Source organism: Ahaetulla prasina, chromosome 14, assembly GCF_028640845.1.
Source record: "Ahaetulla prasina isolate Xishuangbanna chromosome 14, ASM2864084v1, whole genome shotgun sequence".
Lineage (NCBI taxonomy): Eukaryota > Metazoa > Chordata > Lepidosauria > Squamata > Colubridae > Ahaetulla > Ahaetulla prasina.
This window is the reverse complement of record NC_080552.1, coordinates 5,586,127-5,602,754: the sequence shown is the minus strand read 5'-3', so window position 1 is coordinate 5,602,754 and position 16,628 is coordinate 5,586,127. Positions and strand designations below refer to the sequence as shown.

At 43.5% G+C, this 16,628-nt stretch overlaps 2 protein-coding genes across 3 annotated transcripts in view; both read right to left on the bottom strand.

The window, feature by feature from the left end:
* The window catches only part of LOC131184971 (lipase maturation factor 1-like), a 178,299-nt gene extending 163,128 nt beyond the window's left edge, over positions 1-15,171 (bottom strand). The window contains exon 1 of the mRNA XM_058156910.1: positions 15,166-15,171. The gene's annotated coding sequence lies outside the window, so the exon portion shown is untranslated. The remainder of the gene's footprint in view (positions 1-15,165) is intronic.
* LOC131184973 (lipase maturation factor 1-like) overlaps positions 1-16,628 on the bottom strand; it is a 63,754-nt gene that overhangs the window by 5,302 nt on the left and 41,824 nt on the right. The window contains exon 3 of one of the 2 annotated variants that reach the window (XM_058156918.1): positions 1,809-2,014. The exons of the other annotated variant lie outside the window; for it this stretch is intronic. Coding sequence (XP_058012901.1) covers position 2,014 — 1 coding nt within the window. The 3' untranslated portion in view covers positions 1,809-2,013. Of the gene's footprint in view, positions 1-1,808; positions 2,015-16,628 lie in introns of those variants that run through there. 2 annotated transcript variants of the gene reach the window in all.

Genomic DNA, 16,628 nt, shown 5'->3' with positions numbered 1-16,628 from the left:
AAAGTCCTTCCTGTCTCCTGCACAGGAATGCACATCTGTGGCTGCAGAGGGGGCATATGAAATCCTCCCCCCACCATTTGAAAACCACTTGTGGGAGAATAGCTATAGTACTTAGACTTATATACCGCTTCATAGTGCTTTTACAGCCCCTCTCTAAGCGGTTTACAGAGTCAGCCTTTGGCCCCCCAACAATCTGAGTCCTCACTTTACCGACCTTGGAAGGATGGAAGGCTGAATCAACCTTGAACCGGTCAGGATCGAACTCCTGGCAGTGCGCAGAGTCAGCCTTCTATACTGCATTCTAACCACTGGCAAGGAAGGAAGGAAGGAAGGAAGGAAGGAAGGAAGGAAGGAAGGGAGGGAGGGAGGGAGGGAGGGAGGGAGGGAGGGAGGGAGGGAGGGAGGAAGGAAGGAAGGAAGGGCAATAGCACTTAGACTTATATGCCACTTCACAGTGCTTTCCAGCCGTCCCTGAGCGGTTTACAGAGTCAGCCTTTTGCCCCCAACAATCTGGGTCCCCATTTTGCCCACCTCAGAAGGATGGAAGGCTGAGTCAACCTTGAACCTGGTGAGATTCGAACTACCAAATTGCAGGCAGGCAGCAGAGGTAGAAATAACCTGAAGTACTGCACTCTAACCACTGTACCACTGTGAGTCTTAATAAAGCCAGTGTCCTGCCCTGGCACTTCTGAGCTTTCGGACTTGTGCTGGAACTCAGTCTCGGGGAACTTCTCTCTAGCAAAATATGTGCTTTGGGTTATCCTAAGCAATATGTTACCAGATTGCAGAAACACAAGCAAGTGGTCAGAATGAGGGGACCCAAACTCATTGGTATCCTCACATTGCAGTGAACTGGGACATACATTCAATTTTATAGCTACTTAAGATTGTTGGCCGAGCAAATACAAAAACAGCCAGGGAAATGATTGAAGCCTGGGAAACAGGGCCCCTTGTCAATCAACAGGAGTGCTGATTTACCACCAGCCTATCAGGTACTTAGGAGCCAAGGACTTGGCAGCACAAGGAAACAACAGCCAACAAGTTAATAGCCAGCTGTCAACACCCCCAACAACAACTAAAACGCCACACACAACCAGGCACATCGATACTAGGCATAGAATAGCCCAAAGCAAACATTCTGGTAGAGAGAAGTTCCCTGAGGATGGGTTCTAGCATGAGTCCGAAAAGCTCCAAAGACTAAAGCTCTGGTCTTTGGACCAGTTTGGATCTTGCAGAGATTTTTTTTTCTTGGGCTTAATGATACATCCTGAACATTTTAAGTCAACTCTCCTGGCTACTTGGATTTCTTTTCCTTTGGTTCTCCGTTTCTATGTCTTTGTCTTTAAGCAGGTTTCTCCAAAGTGACGAGTGGGGCTAAAACAGTCCCCATCAGCACAGCTAATTAGGTCCCAGGATATGATGGGAAAGTTGAGAAGGCCCAGAGCAATGACAGCGTGTCACTCCTGCACAGATGTTTTGAATGAGGGCCGATAAAAGCACATTCAACCTTGAGGTCCAGCGAGAAACCTGAGCCAAGGAACCAGAAGCAGCCACTTCCAATTACATTAACCCCCGAAGCTTCTGCCAAATGAAACCGGGAAGAGGTGAAGATGCCAAGAGTAGAAATTAGGTAGAAAATATAAGACCCTGCCCTCTTTTGGGCTAAGGCACTTTTGGAAAGAATTAAGGGCCAAGCGGACACTGCTAGGGTCCAGTGGCGACCGAGGGCCCTGTGGCTACAGGTTGTATTGTCTGGTCCTTGAAGCTCCACAGGCAGGGAAATCAGTGTGAATAAAAACTTGTTGATTGGTTTTGAAATATAGTATTCAAAACAAAAATATCAGACCAAGAAATATCAAATAGCTTTGGAACGAACAGACTGCAAGAATTACATTTATATTTCTCTTTATGTAAAAGGAGAGTTAAGGTTCTACGGGGGGGATGAGAGCTTATGGATAGTTAGCATAAGTTTAGCTTATGATTGTTAGATGTTTGTTATACCCTGTATTTTGCTCTGGGAAGTCAGGGGGGGGGTTGGGAAAAGGGGGGAGGGGGAGGGGGGAATTTGGGCGAGGAGGGAGGGAGAAGGAGGGGAGATATTTGTTAAAATTTTGTAAAACTTTTTTAATAAAAAAAACTTGTTGATTGGGTCAATTGCACCCCACATTAAACCTTTTCAGAGGAAGCGTTTAAGAGCAGAGGATGTCAAAGATCACCCAGGGCACCTGATTCCCAGTGCTGGCACAACACGCCTGTGGCCCCAAGCTGGCATCCCTCCACATCTGCCTCCATCACAAACAGATGGGAGGCAAAGCGACAGCTTGAAAAATAAATTGAATATGGCAGACTGGAGGGTGGAGGGAGATTTCTCAGCCGTGCCTGAAAAAGGGGAACAATCAACTCAGGAATAAAACCATATAAATCAAGGGGCCACACATGCCCACCCTACCCCATCCCACCCCCCCCTCAAAATTTTTGAATTGAAGAACATCCCAGACCTCCAAGGGATTTTCAGGAAGAGATTCTGAATTAGAGGCTGCAGCAGGGGCTCTACAGCGGGTGTGTGTGTGTGTGTGTGTGTGTGTGTGTGTGTGTGTGTGTGTGTGTGTGTCAAAAAAGCCAAATTCGCAGCTACAACCATGCAGTCAAAGAGCCTTGCTTAAAGTGGCTTGCTTAATCCTGTTCACTTAATGACAGCTGCAAATAAAAAAAAACCCTGTAAAATCAGATCAGTCACGTGACTGTCCAAATTTTCAACTGTCGTGAATTTTGACGATGACGGGCAAGATTTAACAAGATTTAACAGATTAACGGAATTGGAAGGGATCTTGGAGGTCATCTAGGCCAACCCCCATGCCCAAAGCCTAGACCATTTCTGACAAATGGCAGTCCAGCTTCTTCTTGAAAGCCTCCAGGGATGAAGTTCCCACAACTTCTGAAGGCAACTTCTGTTCCATCGGTTGATTGCTCTCACGGTCAGAAAATTCCTCCTTATTTCCAGGTCTCTCCTTGATCAGTTCCCATTCCATGATTCCTTGTCTGGCCTTTGGGTGCTTTGGAAAAAAGCTTGACCCCCTCCACTCTTTGACAGCCCCTCAAATATTGGAAGAATTGCTATCGTGTCTCCCCTGGTCCTTCTCTTCACTGGACTAGCCAGGCCCAGTTCTTGTAACCATTCTTTTAGTCTCCAGTAGGGCAGGCTCTGTTATGGTCGTAACTCATAATGCTTGTTCTGGGGGTTGAAGTCCACAAGTCCTGAAAGGGCCATAATTCCCCATCCCTGCCCTAAAACAAGGCCTCTGGTGGCTCAACAGGCTAATGCAATCTGTTATTAACAGCAGCTGCCTGCATTTACTGCAGGTTCAAGTCCCACCAGGCCCAAGGTTGACTCAGCCTTCCATCCTTTATAAGGTAGGTAAAATGAGGACCCAGATTGTTGGGGGCAATAAGTTGACTTTGTATATAATATACAAATGGATGAAGACTATTGCTTGACATAGTATAAGCCGCCCTGAGTCTTCGGAGAAGGGCAGGATATAAATGCAAAAAAAAAAAATGATGCAAAGCCAAACCCTGACAAAAATGACCATTCTAGAATCAACAACAGTGGCAATTCGCAAGGTGGTGAAAGTGTTCTCACGACCCCAGCCGAGCCAGGAAGTCACCAAATGCTGCCAACAGCTGCTGAAGCAACCTCTGAAACAGGTGTTTTTCGTTAAGCTCCTTCTCTGGCCTCTGAGAAGGTCTCACTCGGAGGAAACTGGGTTGCAGGGGACGAGGCAGGGCTGCCCAGAGCAACCAAGCGTGACAAACCTATTTAGCTGCAGCTCTGGGCAATGGATGCCACTGCAGAGGAAGCCTCATCTCGGGGCCATGGGTCTTTTACAAAAACCAAAGCAGCGGAAACCCCTCCCTCAGGAGGCAAAGATACTCACCCACCCCCCGCCGCCCAAAGCCTTGCATGAACCCCTGAAGACTACAAAATATGTAGGGACTATCAATGCAGCACAAGGCACTACCTATTATTCAGCACTTGACAGGAGCATCTTCCTATTTTAATGTATCCAAGCTAGAATAAGTAGAACGGCAGAAAAAACAACGGCTACCAACCTGTCTTCCACTGAGGACCTGTATACTGCACGAGTCAAAAAGAGGGCTGTGAAAATATTTACAGATCCCTCACATCCAGGACATAAACTGTTTCAACTCCTACCCTCAAAACGACGCTATAGAGCACTGCACACTAGAACAACTAGACACAAGAACAGTTTTTTCCTGAATGCCATCACTCTGCTAAACAAATAATTCCCTCAACACTGTCAGACTATTTACTGAATCTGCACTACTATTAATCGTCTCATAGTTCCCATCACCAATCTCTTTCCACTTATGACTGTATGACTGTAACTTTGTTGCTTGTATCCTTACGATTTATATTGTTTGATTTAATTTCCTAGTATGATTTTGATTGCTTATTTAGTATCCTTTGCCTATCATTAAGTGTTGTATGAATGTATTTTTTTTTATGTACACCGACAGCATTTGCACCGAAGACAAATTCCTTGTGTTCACGCTTGGCCAATAAAGAATTCAATTCTATTCTATTCTAGAACCAAGAAGAAATTTCCTCACAATGAGAGCAATTAACTGGTGGAAGAGCTTGCCTTCAGAATAATTCATCACTGGAGGGTTTCAAGAAGACAGTCATTTGTCTGGAATGGTATAGGGCAGGGGTCTCCAACCTTGGCAACTTTAAGCCTGGAGGACTTCAACTCCCAGAATTCCCCACCCAGCTTTGAATTCTGGGAGTTGAAGTCCTCCAGGCTTAAAGTTGCTAAGGTTGGAGACCCCTGGTATAGGATCATGGGGTTGGACTAGGAGACCTCCAAGGTCCCTTCCAACCTTGTTATTCAGGGAGGGGGGAGGGGGGAAGGAAGGAAGGAAGGAAGGAAGGAAGGAAGGAAGGAAGGAAGGAAGGAAGGAAGGCAGGCAGGCAGGCAGGCAGGCAGGCAGGCAGGCTGGCTGGCTGGCTGGCTTAATTTACAGAGGTAGTCTGCTCAAGTCTGTCAAGACCCTTCCCAATCTTGAGAAAACTACATGGGCATCCATGCAAGCTGGCCAATTAATAGACTCTATTTTGAGTATTTGTTCTATACGCCGTTTGGCAGCGGAAATCCAGACTCCTTGCTGCTGAAATCACAGCCCACAAATCAACAATCTTTTTTGCCCTTTTAAAATGCTGCTGAGATATAAAAGATGCCACACATATAAAGCACACTTAGGAGGCAGGCGGAAGGAGGGAGGGAGGGAGGGAGGGAGGGAGGGAGGGAGGGAGGGAGGGAGGGAAGGAAGGAAGGAAGGAAGGAAGGACGGAAGGAAGGAAGGAAGGAAGGCAGGCTTAATTTACAAAGGTAGAGCCTTCAATTTCATCAAACCCCAAAAATCCAACCATATAACCTTCTTTTGTCCAATCCAGCACAAAATGCTCTGGTGATCCACAATGACGGAGGAATTAGCTTTGATTTTCACAACCTATTAAGCCATTGCTTAATCATGATTCACAGAATATGCTCAGTCATAAGCCACATATTATTACTGAACCTATGGTTAGGTTCTAACAACACCCTGAAGTGTTTCTCTCTATTGCCCAAGGCTGATCATTTTCCTGCAGGCTCAGTTAGCATCAATTTCTTTTCTCCTTCATAACACTTTAAAAAAAAGCTATTTTAAATACTACGTTCCCTGTACCTTTGCTTTGTTTACAGATGAGGCAAATGAGAGTCTAGCTGCTTGAGAGGTACTCCAAGATCCATGGTTCCTAGCCATGGTCCAATTAGGGGGACCAGGCAAGGAAAGACCAGGTCCCCATCATCCACAGCAAAATATGCAAAGAAAAGATTTGCATGTTTAAAGAAAAGGGAGCCTTGTTTTTTCATCTCGTTATTTTTAAACTCTTCAATCTCAGAAAATCAATTGTATAATTGTTAAAAAAAAACCTGTAAAAATAAATGGCTTCATTGAGATAACCGAGTAGACTAAAATCAAGTAGTTTTAATTCATTCTTTTAAATTGGATTATTGGACATTCTGTGTTTTTTTGACTTTCTGAGCTTTTTCCTGGCCCTGCATTAAATGCCAATGAGATATTTTTTTCATTTTGGGGCAGCGTTTCCTGCTGCTCTTGATCCATTTATATTGGACAGCGAGGGGGGAAAAACACCCAGCAGAGCAGCCAGGGAAACCTGCAAGAACATATGCTCAACATGGTCTCCATGATCACTTCAGTCAATTTTGGAGATACTTTGTGACTGTGAACTCCCCGCTGCACACTCACAAAGAGAATGTCTTCAATAATCAAAGCTTCATGTTAACTTTGCGTAAAGTTCTCACACATGAGCTGTAAAAATATCCAGGCTCACTAGATGGCATCAAAGGTTAACAGAAAAAAAATCCAGCTCTCTCCTACCATCTAGTGGTTTCACAGGTATCGCAGCTCAGATGGGGTAGTCCTACAGGTCTCTGACCAGATAAGGGCAGAGGGAGGAGACCCAAGGAATGAATGGCCATTCTAGATCCACAGAATCACAGAGCTGGAAGGGACCTTGGGGGGTCTTCTAGTCCAACCCCCTGCTCAAGCAGGAGACCCTATACCAGTGATGGCTAACCTTTTCAAGGTGGCCAAAGAGCACATGCGCGCACCCAAAGGGTGTGTGCATGCACACGATTGCACACGTGCATGCCTGAACCTCCAATACACAATGCATGCGTGGCCCCTGCGTATGCACCCTAGCCCCCATGCATGCCCATGCACCCCCTGCTCATGCACATGCCCCAGCCCCCGCTCATGCGCGCGCACCCCTACACATACCCTGGCCCCTGCTCATGCGCGGCAGAGACCTGAAGACCAACTGGTTGGCGGGAGGCGTGCATGCATGCGTGGTGGAGCTGAACTGGGGCAACAGCTTGTGTGCCATCAGAGAGGGCACTGCATGCCACCTCTGGCATGTGCGCCATAGGTTCACCATCACAGCCCTATCCCATTCTGGACAAATGACTGTCCGGTTTCTTCTTGAAAATCTTCAGTGATGGACAACTCAGGGAGGCAGGCTACTCTTTAATAATTCTCACCATTACTCAACTCAACTCCTACCCTCAAAACGACGCTACAGAGCACTGCACACCAGAACAACTAGACACAAGAACAGTTTCTTCCCCAACCCCATCACTCTACTAAACAAATAATTCCCTCAACACTGTCAAACTATTTACTTAATCTACATTAATCTTCTCATCGTTCCCCTCACCCATCTCCTCCCACTTATGACTGTATGACTGTAACTTTGTTGCTTGTATCCTTACGGTTTATATTGATATTGTTTCCTGATTGCTTATTTGTACCCTATGACTATCATTAAGTGTTAGAATTCTTGATGATCTTTTCTTTTATGTACACTGAGAGCGTATGCACCAAGACAAATTCCTTGTGTGTCCAATTACACTTGGCCAATAAAGAATTCTATTCTGTTCTGTTCTGTTCCATTCTATTTATTCTATTTATTCTATTGAGTTTCGTTTCATTAAACTAGACATACCCAATTCTTCTTGATTCCAATATTCTATTCTATTCTATTCTATTCTATTCTATTCTATTCTATTCTATTCTATTCTAATGATTCTTAACAAATGTATCTTTTCTTTTATGTACACTGAGTGTATGCACCAAGACAAATTCCTTGTGTGTCCAATCACACTTGGCCAATAAAGAATTCTATTCTATTCTATTCTATTCTATTCTATTCTATTCTATTCTATTCTATTCTATTCTATTCTTCTTGATTCCAATATTCTCTTCTCTTCTCTTCTCTTCTCTTCTCTTCTATTCATTAGGAAATTCCTCCTTATTTTCAGGTTAGATCTTAACAGCTGTTGTGTGCACATTAAAAAAAAAAGATGGGACTTCAATCACACCTCCATCTTGATTTTTTTTCACAATCTCTGCAAAATCAGCAGCACTTCCACAGCAAACTAATCAAAAAAAATATTATTTTTATACAATGCCTTACTGTTTTATGTGTGTCTATCTTAAGGGTTTTTTTCATTACGAAACTTTTTAAGATGCTATTTATAATGGCACTTTTGGTTTGAAGTGAGAGCCAACCCCCAGGCTTCTCCCCCCCCTCCTTTTATATGAAGGGAAAAAAGACAGGAAGCCTTTGGCACATACAAAAGATCCCTGCAGGAACGGTTAAGACAATTCTTTGAAGTGAAAGCTACTAAGTCTGGAGTGGGATTGCGCAAAGCTCAGCAATATTTAAATGCTTTTGGATATCAACAAACAGAGGACAACAAAATGTCACTGCTCCACAGTTTTAATAGAACAAAACAAAGTATGGTATTCTGGGCTTCCGGCATTCCTCAGCAAATAAATAAATAAATAAATAAATAAACTAAGCAGCTCACAGTCTTTTTCGTTTGATTAATCCCAATTCAGGAGCTACATCCAAAGCAAAAAAAAAACAAAACAGAATAAAGGAGGGCAAAAAAAATATCACCTGCTTTTTAGCTAAGCGAGAATTGGAGTCCAGATCTTCCCTTAGAAGGGTCAACAAAGCTCTTAAGAGCAGCTTTTACTCCTCCAGATGTGTTGGCCTCCATCATGTCTTTTAGCCAACTCATCTGGATGACACAAGCCTGAAGAAGCCAGCATGCCACATATATGAGGAAGGCAGTGTGCCTTTAAATATGAAGCAGCAGTGTGCTTAAACAGGAGCCAGCAGTGGGTAGCGGCAGCAGCCAAAAAAGCCAACACAATCCTAGGTTGCATTAACAGAGGGATTCAGTCAAGATCACGTGGGAACTAATACCACTCTATAAAGCCCTAGTAAGACCACACCTAGAGTTTTAGTGGCCACACTATAAAAAAGATGCTGGGACTCTAGAAAGAGTGCAGAGAAGAGCAACCAAGATGATTAGGGGACTGGAGACTAAAACATACAAATGAACGGTTGCAGGAACCGGGCATGGCTAGTCTAATGAAGAGAAGAACCAGGGGAGACAGGATAGCAGTCTTCTAATATTTGAGGGGCTGCAACACAGAGGAGGGGGTCACGCTATTTTCCAAAGCACCTGAAGGCCAGACAAGGAATCATGGATGGAAACTGACCAAGGAGAGATTCAACCTGAAAATAAGGAGGAATTTTTTGACAGTGAGAACAATCAACCAATGGAACAAAAGTTGCCTTCGGAAGTTGTGGGAGCTTCATCTCTGGAGGCTTTCAAGAAGAGACTGGACTGCCATCTATCAGAAATGGTGTAGGGTCTCCTGCTTGTTCGGGGCGGTTGGACTAGATCAGGGGTCTCCAACCTTGGCAACTTTAAGACTTGTGGACTCCAACTCCCACTTTGCTTTGCTGGCTGAGGAATTCTGGGAGTTGGAGTCCACAAGTCTTAAAGTTGCCAAGGTTGGAGACCCCTGGACTAGATGACCTACAATGTCCCTTCCAACTTTATTAATCCATTAAAGGCTCAGAGACACGATCTGCGTGCAATGCAACAATAAATAATAAACGATCAGAAGACAACGTATCATGAGTTCAAAAGCAAAAAACCTACTCCACTAGTTCTAACCATGTGTTAAATGTGTATGTCTGATCAGAATGGAAAGAATTTGGATAAGAAGAGCGGGATACAAACCGGTTTTGTCTGAGTTCATTTCAGGTCACGCTCAAGGAAGCAGGTCGAATTAGATTTATTTGGTATCGGAATGTTTATAAAAAGGAATTGCCAGAAATGAAGCTATAACGTTTTGAGAGTTGGAGACTGGCCGGGGAAGTTAAGTATTGGTGGTCCTTGACTTATAGCAGGAATCTGCAAACTTGGCTCTTTTAAGACTTGTGGACTTCAATTCCCAGAGTTCCTCAGCCAGCAAAGCTTTCGCTTTGACCTTCGACATGACCTGAGTTTAACTCATAGAAGCATCTGTTACAATGTCCTTCCTGTTGAAGACTACTTCAGCTTCAATCACAATACACGAGCACACAATAGATTTAAACTTAATGTTAAAAGCTTTTAAATGTGCGAAAGCTTTGCTGGCTGAGGAACTCTGGGAGTTGAAGTCCACAAGTCTTAAAAGAGCCAAGTTTGCAGACTGACTTATAGTTATAACCAGTGGTGGAATTCAAGTAATGTTAAAACCGGTTCTCTGCCCTAACAATTTCTTCCAACAACCAGTTTGCCAAACTGCTCAGAAAGTTAACAACCGGTTCTCCCGAAGTGGTGCGAACTGGCTGAATCCCACCACTGGTTATAACCCTTTGTTTAACGATTGTTCAAAGTTATATTGGCCCTGAAAACAGCGACTTATGGCCAATCCTCACACATGAAACCATTGTAGGACTCCCACTGCCACGTGATAAAACATTTGGGCACAAATGGCAACTGGCATATATTCACAGTGGTTACAACATGTAGTTGCTATTCAAGACCTTCCCAGCTGGTTTCCAACAAGCAAAGTCAGTGGGATTCACTTAATGACCAAGGGTTCACTGCCGTGATTCACTTACTAACCGTGGCAAAAAATAATAACAATCATAAACACAAGGGTGACTCATTTAACGCCTGCCTTGGGAAATACTGCTCCCAGCTGTGGTCATGTGTCAAGGATTACCTGTATATTTTCACACCCAATGTCACGCCTGATTTTGTGCCCCCCCCCCACAAAAGTTCAGAAGGTGGAAAAAACATCATCTCTTTTGTGACCCCGTTTTGGGCAGCCCGGTTGAAAAGCACTGGGGCACCTATTAAAAATAGCATTTCTGCCACCTCCATTTTTTAAATAGTGATAACTAATTTTTGATCTCTTCCCCTTGAGGGGCGCTTCCTTTAAAGCAGGGGTCTCCAACCTTGGCCCCTTTAAGACTTGTGGACTTCAACTCCCAGAGTTCCTCAGCCAGCTTTGAAGTCCACAAGTCTTAAAGGGACCAAGGTTGGAGACCCCTGCTTTAAAGGCTACCTAAAAAATTAACAGCATTCCGTGCGCCTTTGGCGTTGAGTCATGCCGGCCACATGACCACGGAGACTTCTTCGGACAGCGCTGGCTCTTCGGCTTTGAAACGGAGATGAGCACCGCCCCCTAGAGTTGGCAACGACTAGCACGTATGTGCGAGGGGAACCTTTATCTTTACGTTTAAAAAATTAAGAGTTTAAACTTCAGTGGGTTCCAGTTTACTTCTTCCAAGGTTGGCAGGGCAGACCAAGGGGTAGTCCTTGACTTTCAACACTTCGTTTAGTGACCGTTCAAAGTTATGACCATTTTCCCCACTTACGACCTTTGCAGCATGCCCATGGATCCTGGGATCAAAATTCAAGAGGCTTGGCAACTGGCTCATACTTATGACCGTTGCTGTGTCCCGAGGACCCGTGATCCCCTTTTGTGACTTTTCGATAAGCAAATCAGTGGGGAAGCCAGATTCACTTAACAACCGAGTTACTAACTTATCAACTGCCGTGATTCACCGCGGCAAGAAAAGGTCATAAAATGAGGCAAAACCCGCTTCATAAATCTCTCGCTTCACAACAGAAATTTTGGGCTCCATTGTGGTCATTAGTTGAGGACTACCTGTATCCAACTTTTACTTTCATGCTCAGAAATAATAATTTTATTATTTGTTTTGAACAGGAGGTTAGTGTGTGACGTAGTGTCATTTGTACTCGGACATCATGACACACATTTATTTTATTTTATTTTTTTTTTATTTATTTTGTCACAACATCATACAAAAAGATTATATAGTATATACACATATAAACATATATAGGAAGAAGAAAAGAAAAACAATAGGACAGGAACGGTAGGCACGTTTGTGCGCTTATGGTCCTCTTAGGAATGGGGTGAGGTCAATAGTAGAAAGTTTTTGGTTAAAGCTTTTGGGATTATGGGAAGAGACCACAGAGTCAGGTAAAGTATTCCAAGCACTGATGATTCTGTTACAGAAGTCATATTTTCTGCAATCTAGATTAAAGCGGTTTACATTAAGTTTAAATCTATTGGTTGCCCTTGTATTATTGCAATTAAAGCTGAAGTAGTCTTTGACAGGAAGGACATTACAATAGATGATTCTGTGAGTTAAACTTAGGCTTTTACTGGATACCTGTGGCTGGAGCCCTGGGAAAATACTGGGAAAAGGTTAAGCCCAGGTGCTAGGAAGTGTTTGGAAAATTTGAAGATGGGGAGGGAACAGAGTGCCACTCGTTTCTCTTTGGGTAACTAGGAATATTTGACAACCAATGTCCTTTCCTCCATGAAATGCCTTCCAAATTGCAGATACGCCCACCAATCTTGAGTGGTTGGGAACCATCGGCTTAAGTCAATGAGCCAATGAGATCTTCATCTTGACAATTAACAACAGAAATTTTGAGCTCAATTGTGGTCATAAATCAAGGACTACCTGTACTTGGATACAGCCCTAAATCAGATGCCTTTTTAAATTGCTACCAACCTGCCTTCCATTGAGGACCTGTATACAACATGAGTCAAAAAGAGGGCTGTGAAAATATCTACAGACCCCTCACATCCTGGACATAAATTGTTTCAACTCCTACCCTCAAAACGACGCTACAGAGCACTGCACACCAGAACAACTAGACACAAGAACAGTTTTTCCCCCCCATGCTATCACTCTGCTAAACAACTAATTCCCTCAGCACTATCAAACTATTTACTAAGGCTGTATTATCATCATCCTTCTTATTACCTTTCTCATTCTCTACTTATGACTATAACTTTGTTGCTTGTATCTTTATGATTTATATTGTTTGATTTAGTTTCCTAGTATGATTTGTGTTGATTGCTTATTTAGTATCCTATGACTCTCACTAAGTGTTGCGTCTTATGAGTTATGATGAATGTATTTTTATGATGACTACGATCATGATTTATCACTTATAGCTTTATGTACAATGAGAGCTTATGCACCGGAGATACATTCCTTGTGTGTCCAATCATACTTGGCCAATAAAGAATGCTATTCTATTCTAAAGCGTAGGTGGCATTTGTAGATCTTGCTGCCCACTTTCCCTGTAGACATTCCTAACAATGAAAAGAACACACTTCTCTTAGAAAAACACCTGCGTGTGGCTAGCCTTGCAGGTAAGGAGGCTGTGTCCCTGCAGGAAGCTTATTTGGACTCTTTCTTTGGTTTTGAGATCCACACCATGGAAGGGTGTTGGGAGAAGCAACAGGCTCTTGAGAACGGATATATTTCTGAAATTTAAACCCATCGTGATGGTTCCGGCTGAAATCGGGACCACATTTTCTTTGGCTTTTCAATGGGCTTCAGGTGCCCAGGAGGAGTTAAAGGGAGGCAGAGGGGTTACAAGCCTTAAGGAGCCCAGGGCAGAAGTTTTCAAACTTTTTTTCAGGCCATGGAACCAGGGTGGATTTGATTTAAATCAAGCGGATTTAAATCACGATCTAAATCATTATTTAAACCAGGGGTCTCCAACCTTGGCAACTTTAAGCCTGGAGGACTTCAACTCCCAGAATTCCCCAGCCAGTATTCTGGGAGTTGAAGTCCTCCAGGCTTAAAGTTGCTAAGGTTGGAGACCCCTGGTTTAAACCACAAGTAAAAAGGCTTGATTTAAATCAACTCGATTTAAACCATAATTTTTAAAGAGCAACTATCATCTCTGTCCCGCAGTGGCTCCTCCTCTGACCTATTGTTGACTCACTGACAGTCCATTCACTTTAATGCAGAAGGGACACAACAAAGGTGAGGGACATGGCAGGCAGAAGGTGAGTGAATACCCGCTAACAGGCGCTGCCATGATTGATCTGAAATGACAGGCGCTCTTCAAATATTGCAGAATCTACAGCCTCACATTAACATAGCTAAGCTCCATTTCGTGCTGAATAAACTGAATTATTAATGTATCTTAAACAGAAAACTACCTTTAGATCAGCGGTCACCAACCGGTGGTCCGTGGACCACTGGTGGTCCCTGAGAAATTTTTGGTGGTCCCCAGAAAAATTACTTGCATTTTTTTATATTGCACTAAATCAGGGGTCCTGAAACTATGTTCAGGACGTTGCACTACAGATACGTGCAATGAACGTTTGTGTTGCTGCAGAGAGTCTCCCCCTTCGGGGTCTTCTTGTGTGGGTCAGAGGGGGCAGAAATTCTGACTTGGGGTCTGCTTCAGCCTCCTGGTATGGGGCTTTGGGCGAAGGCTGGAGGGAAGAGCGGCTGGTGGCAAAGAGCCGGAGGGCCTCGTTCCAGTGGGACTGCATCATGGCCTGGAACTGGCTGACCAGCTCAGCTCGCTGAGCCTCCAGACGCCGGTACCTGGCCTTGCACTCCCGCAGGTCTTTCCTCTGCTTGGAAAGCCTATGCTCCTAGTCCTCAGTGAGGTGCTTCTGCTGAGCCTCCTTCTCAGTCTGAACTGACCTCTTTTGCCAACTCTTTCTCATGGTGGCTGCTTAGCTCCAGCAACTGCTTCCCGTGGGGCCCTAAAGAGCCCCAGCGGGCAGGCGAGAAGTAGCGAGTAGAGGCTGGCAAGGCGCCCCTCAACGTTAATAACATTGCATTGGCCACGCCCACCCAGTCACATGACCCCCCCCTTGCCACGCCCACCCAGCAGATCATATTAGTGGTCCACGGGACTTAAAATTATGAATTTAGTGGCCCCTGAGGTCTGAAAGGTTGGTGACCCCTGCTTTAGATAGAGTTTTACCTCAAAAACATTTTATTAAAATAAATTTGATAAAAATAATAAAAATCCAATTTAATTTTTTAAAAATCCATTATTATTTTTTAAATCATCGATTTTTATCCACTCTGCATAGAACCTGCTCGTTAGAAAAGAAAAACAAAATTCTTATAGCCTCTGGTCAAAAGGCAAATCTCTGGTGTTAGCAAATTGTCTGTATCTGAATGATTTTTTTTTTTAAAGTCTTGTATAACCCTTCAGGGTCTCATTGAACACAATCTGAAAAAGCCTGCTCTAGCAGTACTTGGAGGCAGCATAAGAAACTAGCGCCTTTAATGCACGGGGCACACCACTCTCTAGAAAGGAAGGGGGGGAAAAGAGTAATTTAAAAAGATTACATACCCAAAAAGTGCATTGAAAAAAACAACTATTTGCGATGCTCTGAGTTATGTTCACTTACCAAAGGAATACCTGCAAAATAAACAGGGGGAAAGAAAGAGTTAGAATATTTTTGGAAGAGCCAACGTTTTGTGCATATATCTGTGCAAACACCTCTCAATGCAGAGCAGCAATGAATGTCTCCAAATTGGAGAGCTTTCTTTCTTTTTGGCCTACGAGGCAATGGTGCCACCAAAATTTGAGGCAGGACGCAAGCAAAAATTGTAGCATAAGACTTCTTATGGCTATTGAAAAAAGAAAATTCCAACCGAATCTCAAAACCTTGGTAAATGGCTGGCTTTACCTAGCCCCGCCCACTCACCAGTTCCCACCCATTATAGCCCTTAGGCTCCTCCCATAAAACGTTAATGGGAGGGGGGAGTCCACAAAGTGGGAATTCTCTTTCTCATACTTCTACCAGGTTTTTTTTCTGGGTGTGATAGCCAAGCTAAACTTCTCTGCTCATCTGTCAAATCTTTTTGTTTTGCTTCTAAAACAGGGGTGTCCAAACTTGGTCTCTTTAAGACTTGTGGACTTCAATTCCCAGAGTTCCTCAGCCAGCTTTGCTGGCTGAGGGACTCTGGGAATTGAAGTCCACAAGTCTTAAAGAGACCAAGTTTGGACACCCCTGTTCTAAAACTTTCAAAAGTCTTACACACAGGACAGGACAGTTAGAGAATCACACTGCCATCCAATGCAAGTCTACACTCTATTTGAAGAATAAAAACACTGCCCAAATAAATGCCTACAGCAGAATCTCAACTTTGCCGGTGCTGGGACTTTAGTTTTTAAAAAAACATATATATATTTTAATTTAGTGGCCAGTAAATTTAAATAAATAAATAAATAAATAATCTTAAAATATGTCTTCCAGCTTTAAAAAGATGTAAGATTGAAGCTAGAATGAATACTTTGTACGTTCGGAAGGGGGAGTTAAGAAAAGCCCCCACCCCATGAAAAACTGGCCCTATTTTGGAGGGGGGGGGGAATTAGGGAGTTCTTCGAATGAAACAGGTCTCAGAGAAGAATGACCCACAAAGAAATATCCAGACTGATTCATGGGATTATAAGAACATATTCTGAAATCGAAGTGTGTAGGAAACTTTGTTTTAACAGGTTTTTTTAGCGGTGTTCCCACACCACAAAATTCTTCTTTCCCCAAACTCTCAAAAAATCCTTGCTAAAAAGTCTTTCTTCTTTGCTTAACGTGTCTTTACTTCTGTAACATAATGAACAATTGCCATTTAATTGATTGACATTTGATACCATTTCAGAGGCAGCATTGTGATTATTAGCCATTGCATGTTCACTCTTGATTGGGAAGGGTTGCCCAGGCCACAATTAAGGAGCCAACTCTCCAAATACAGAAGAGGGCCAGAAAATATTTGTTGCCAAGTGGATGAAAGCAGTGATACGGCAAAACCACTTAGTTCGATCCCCAACTGCCTCAGGAAAGTGAAATACACCTGGAAAGGAGACGGCCAC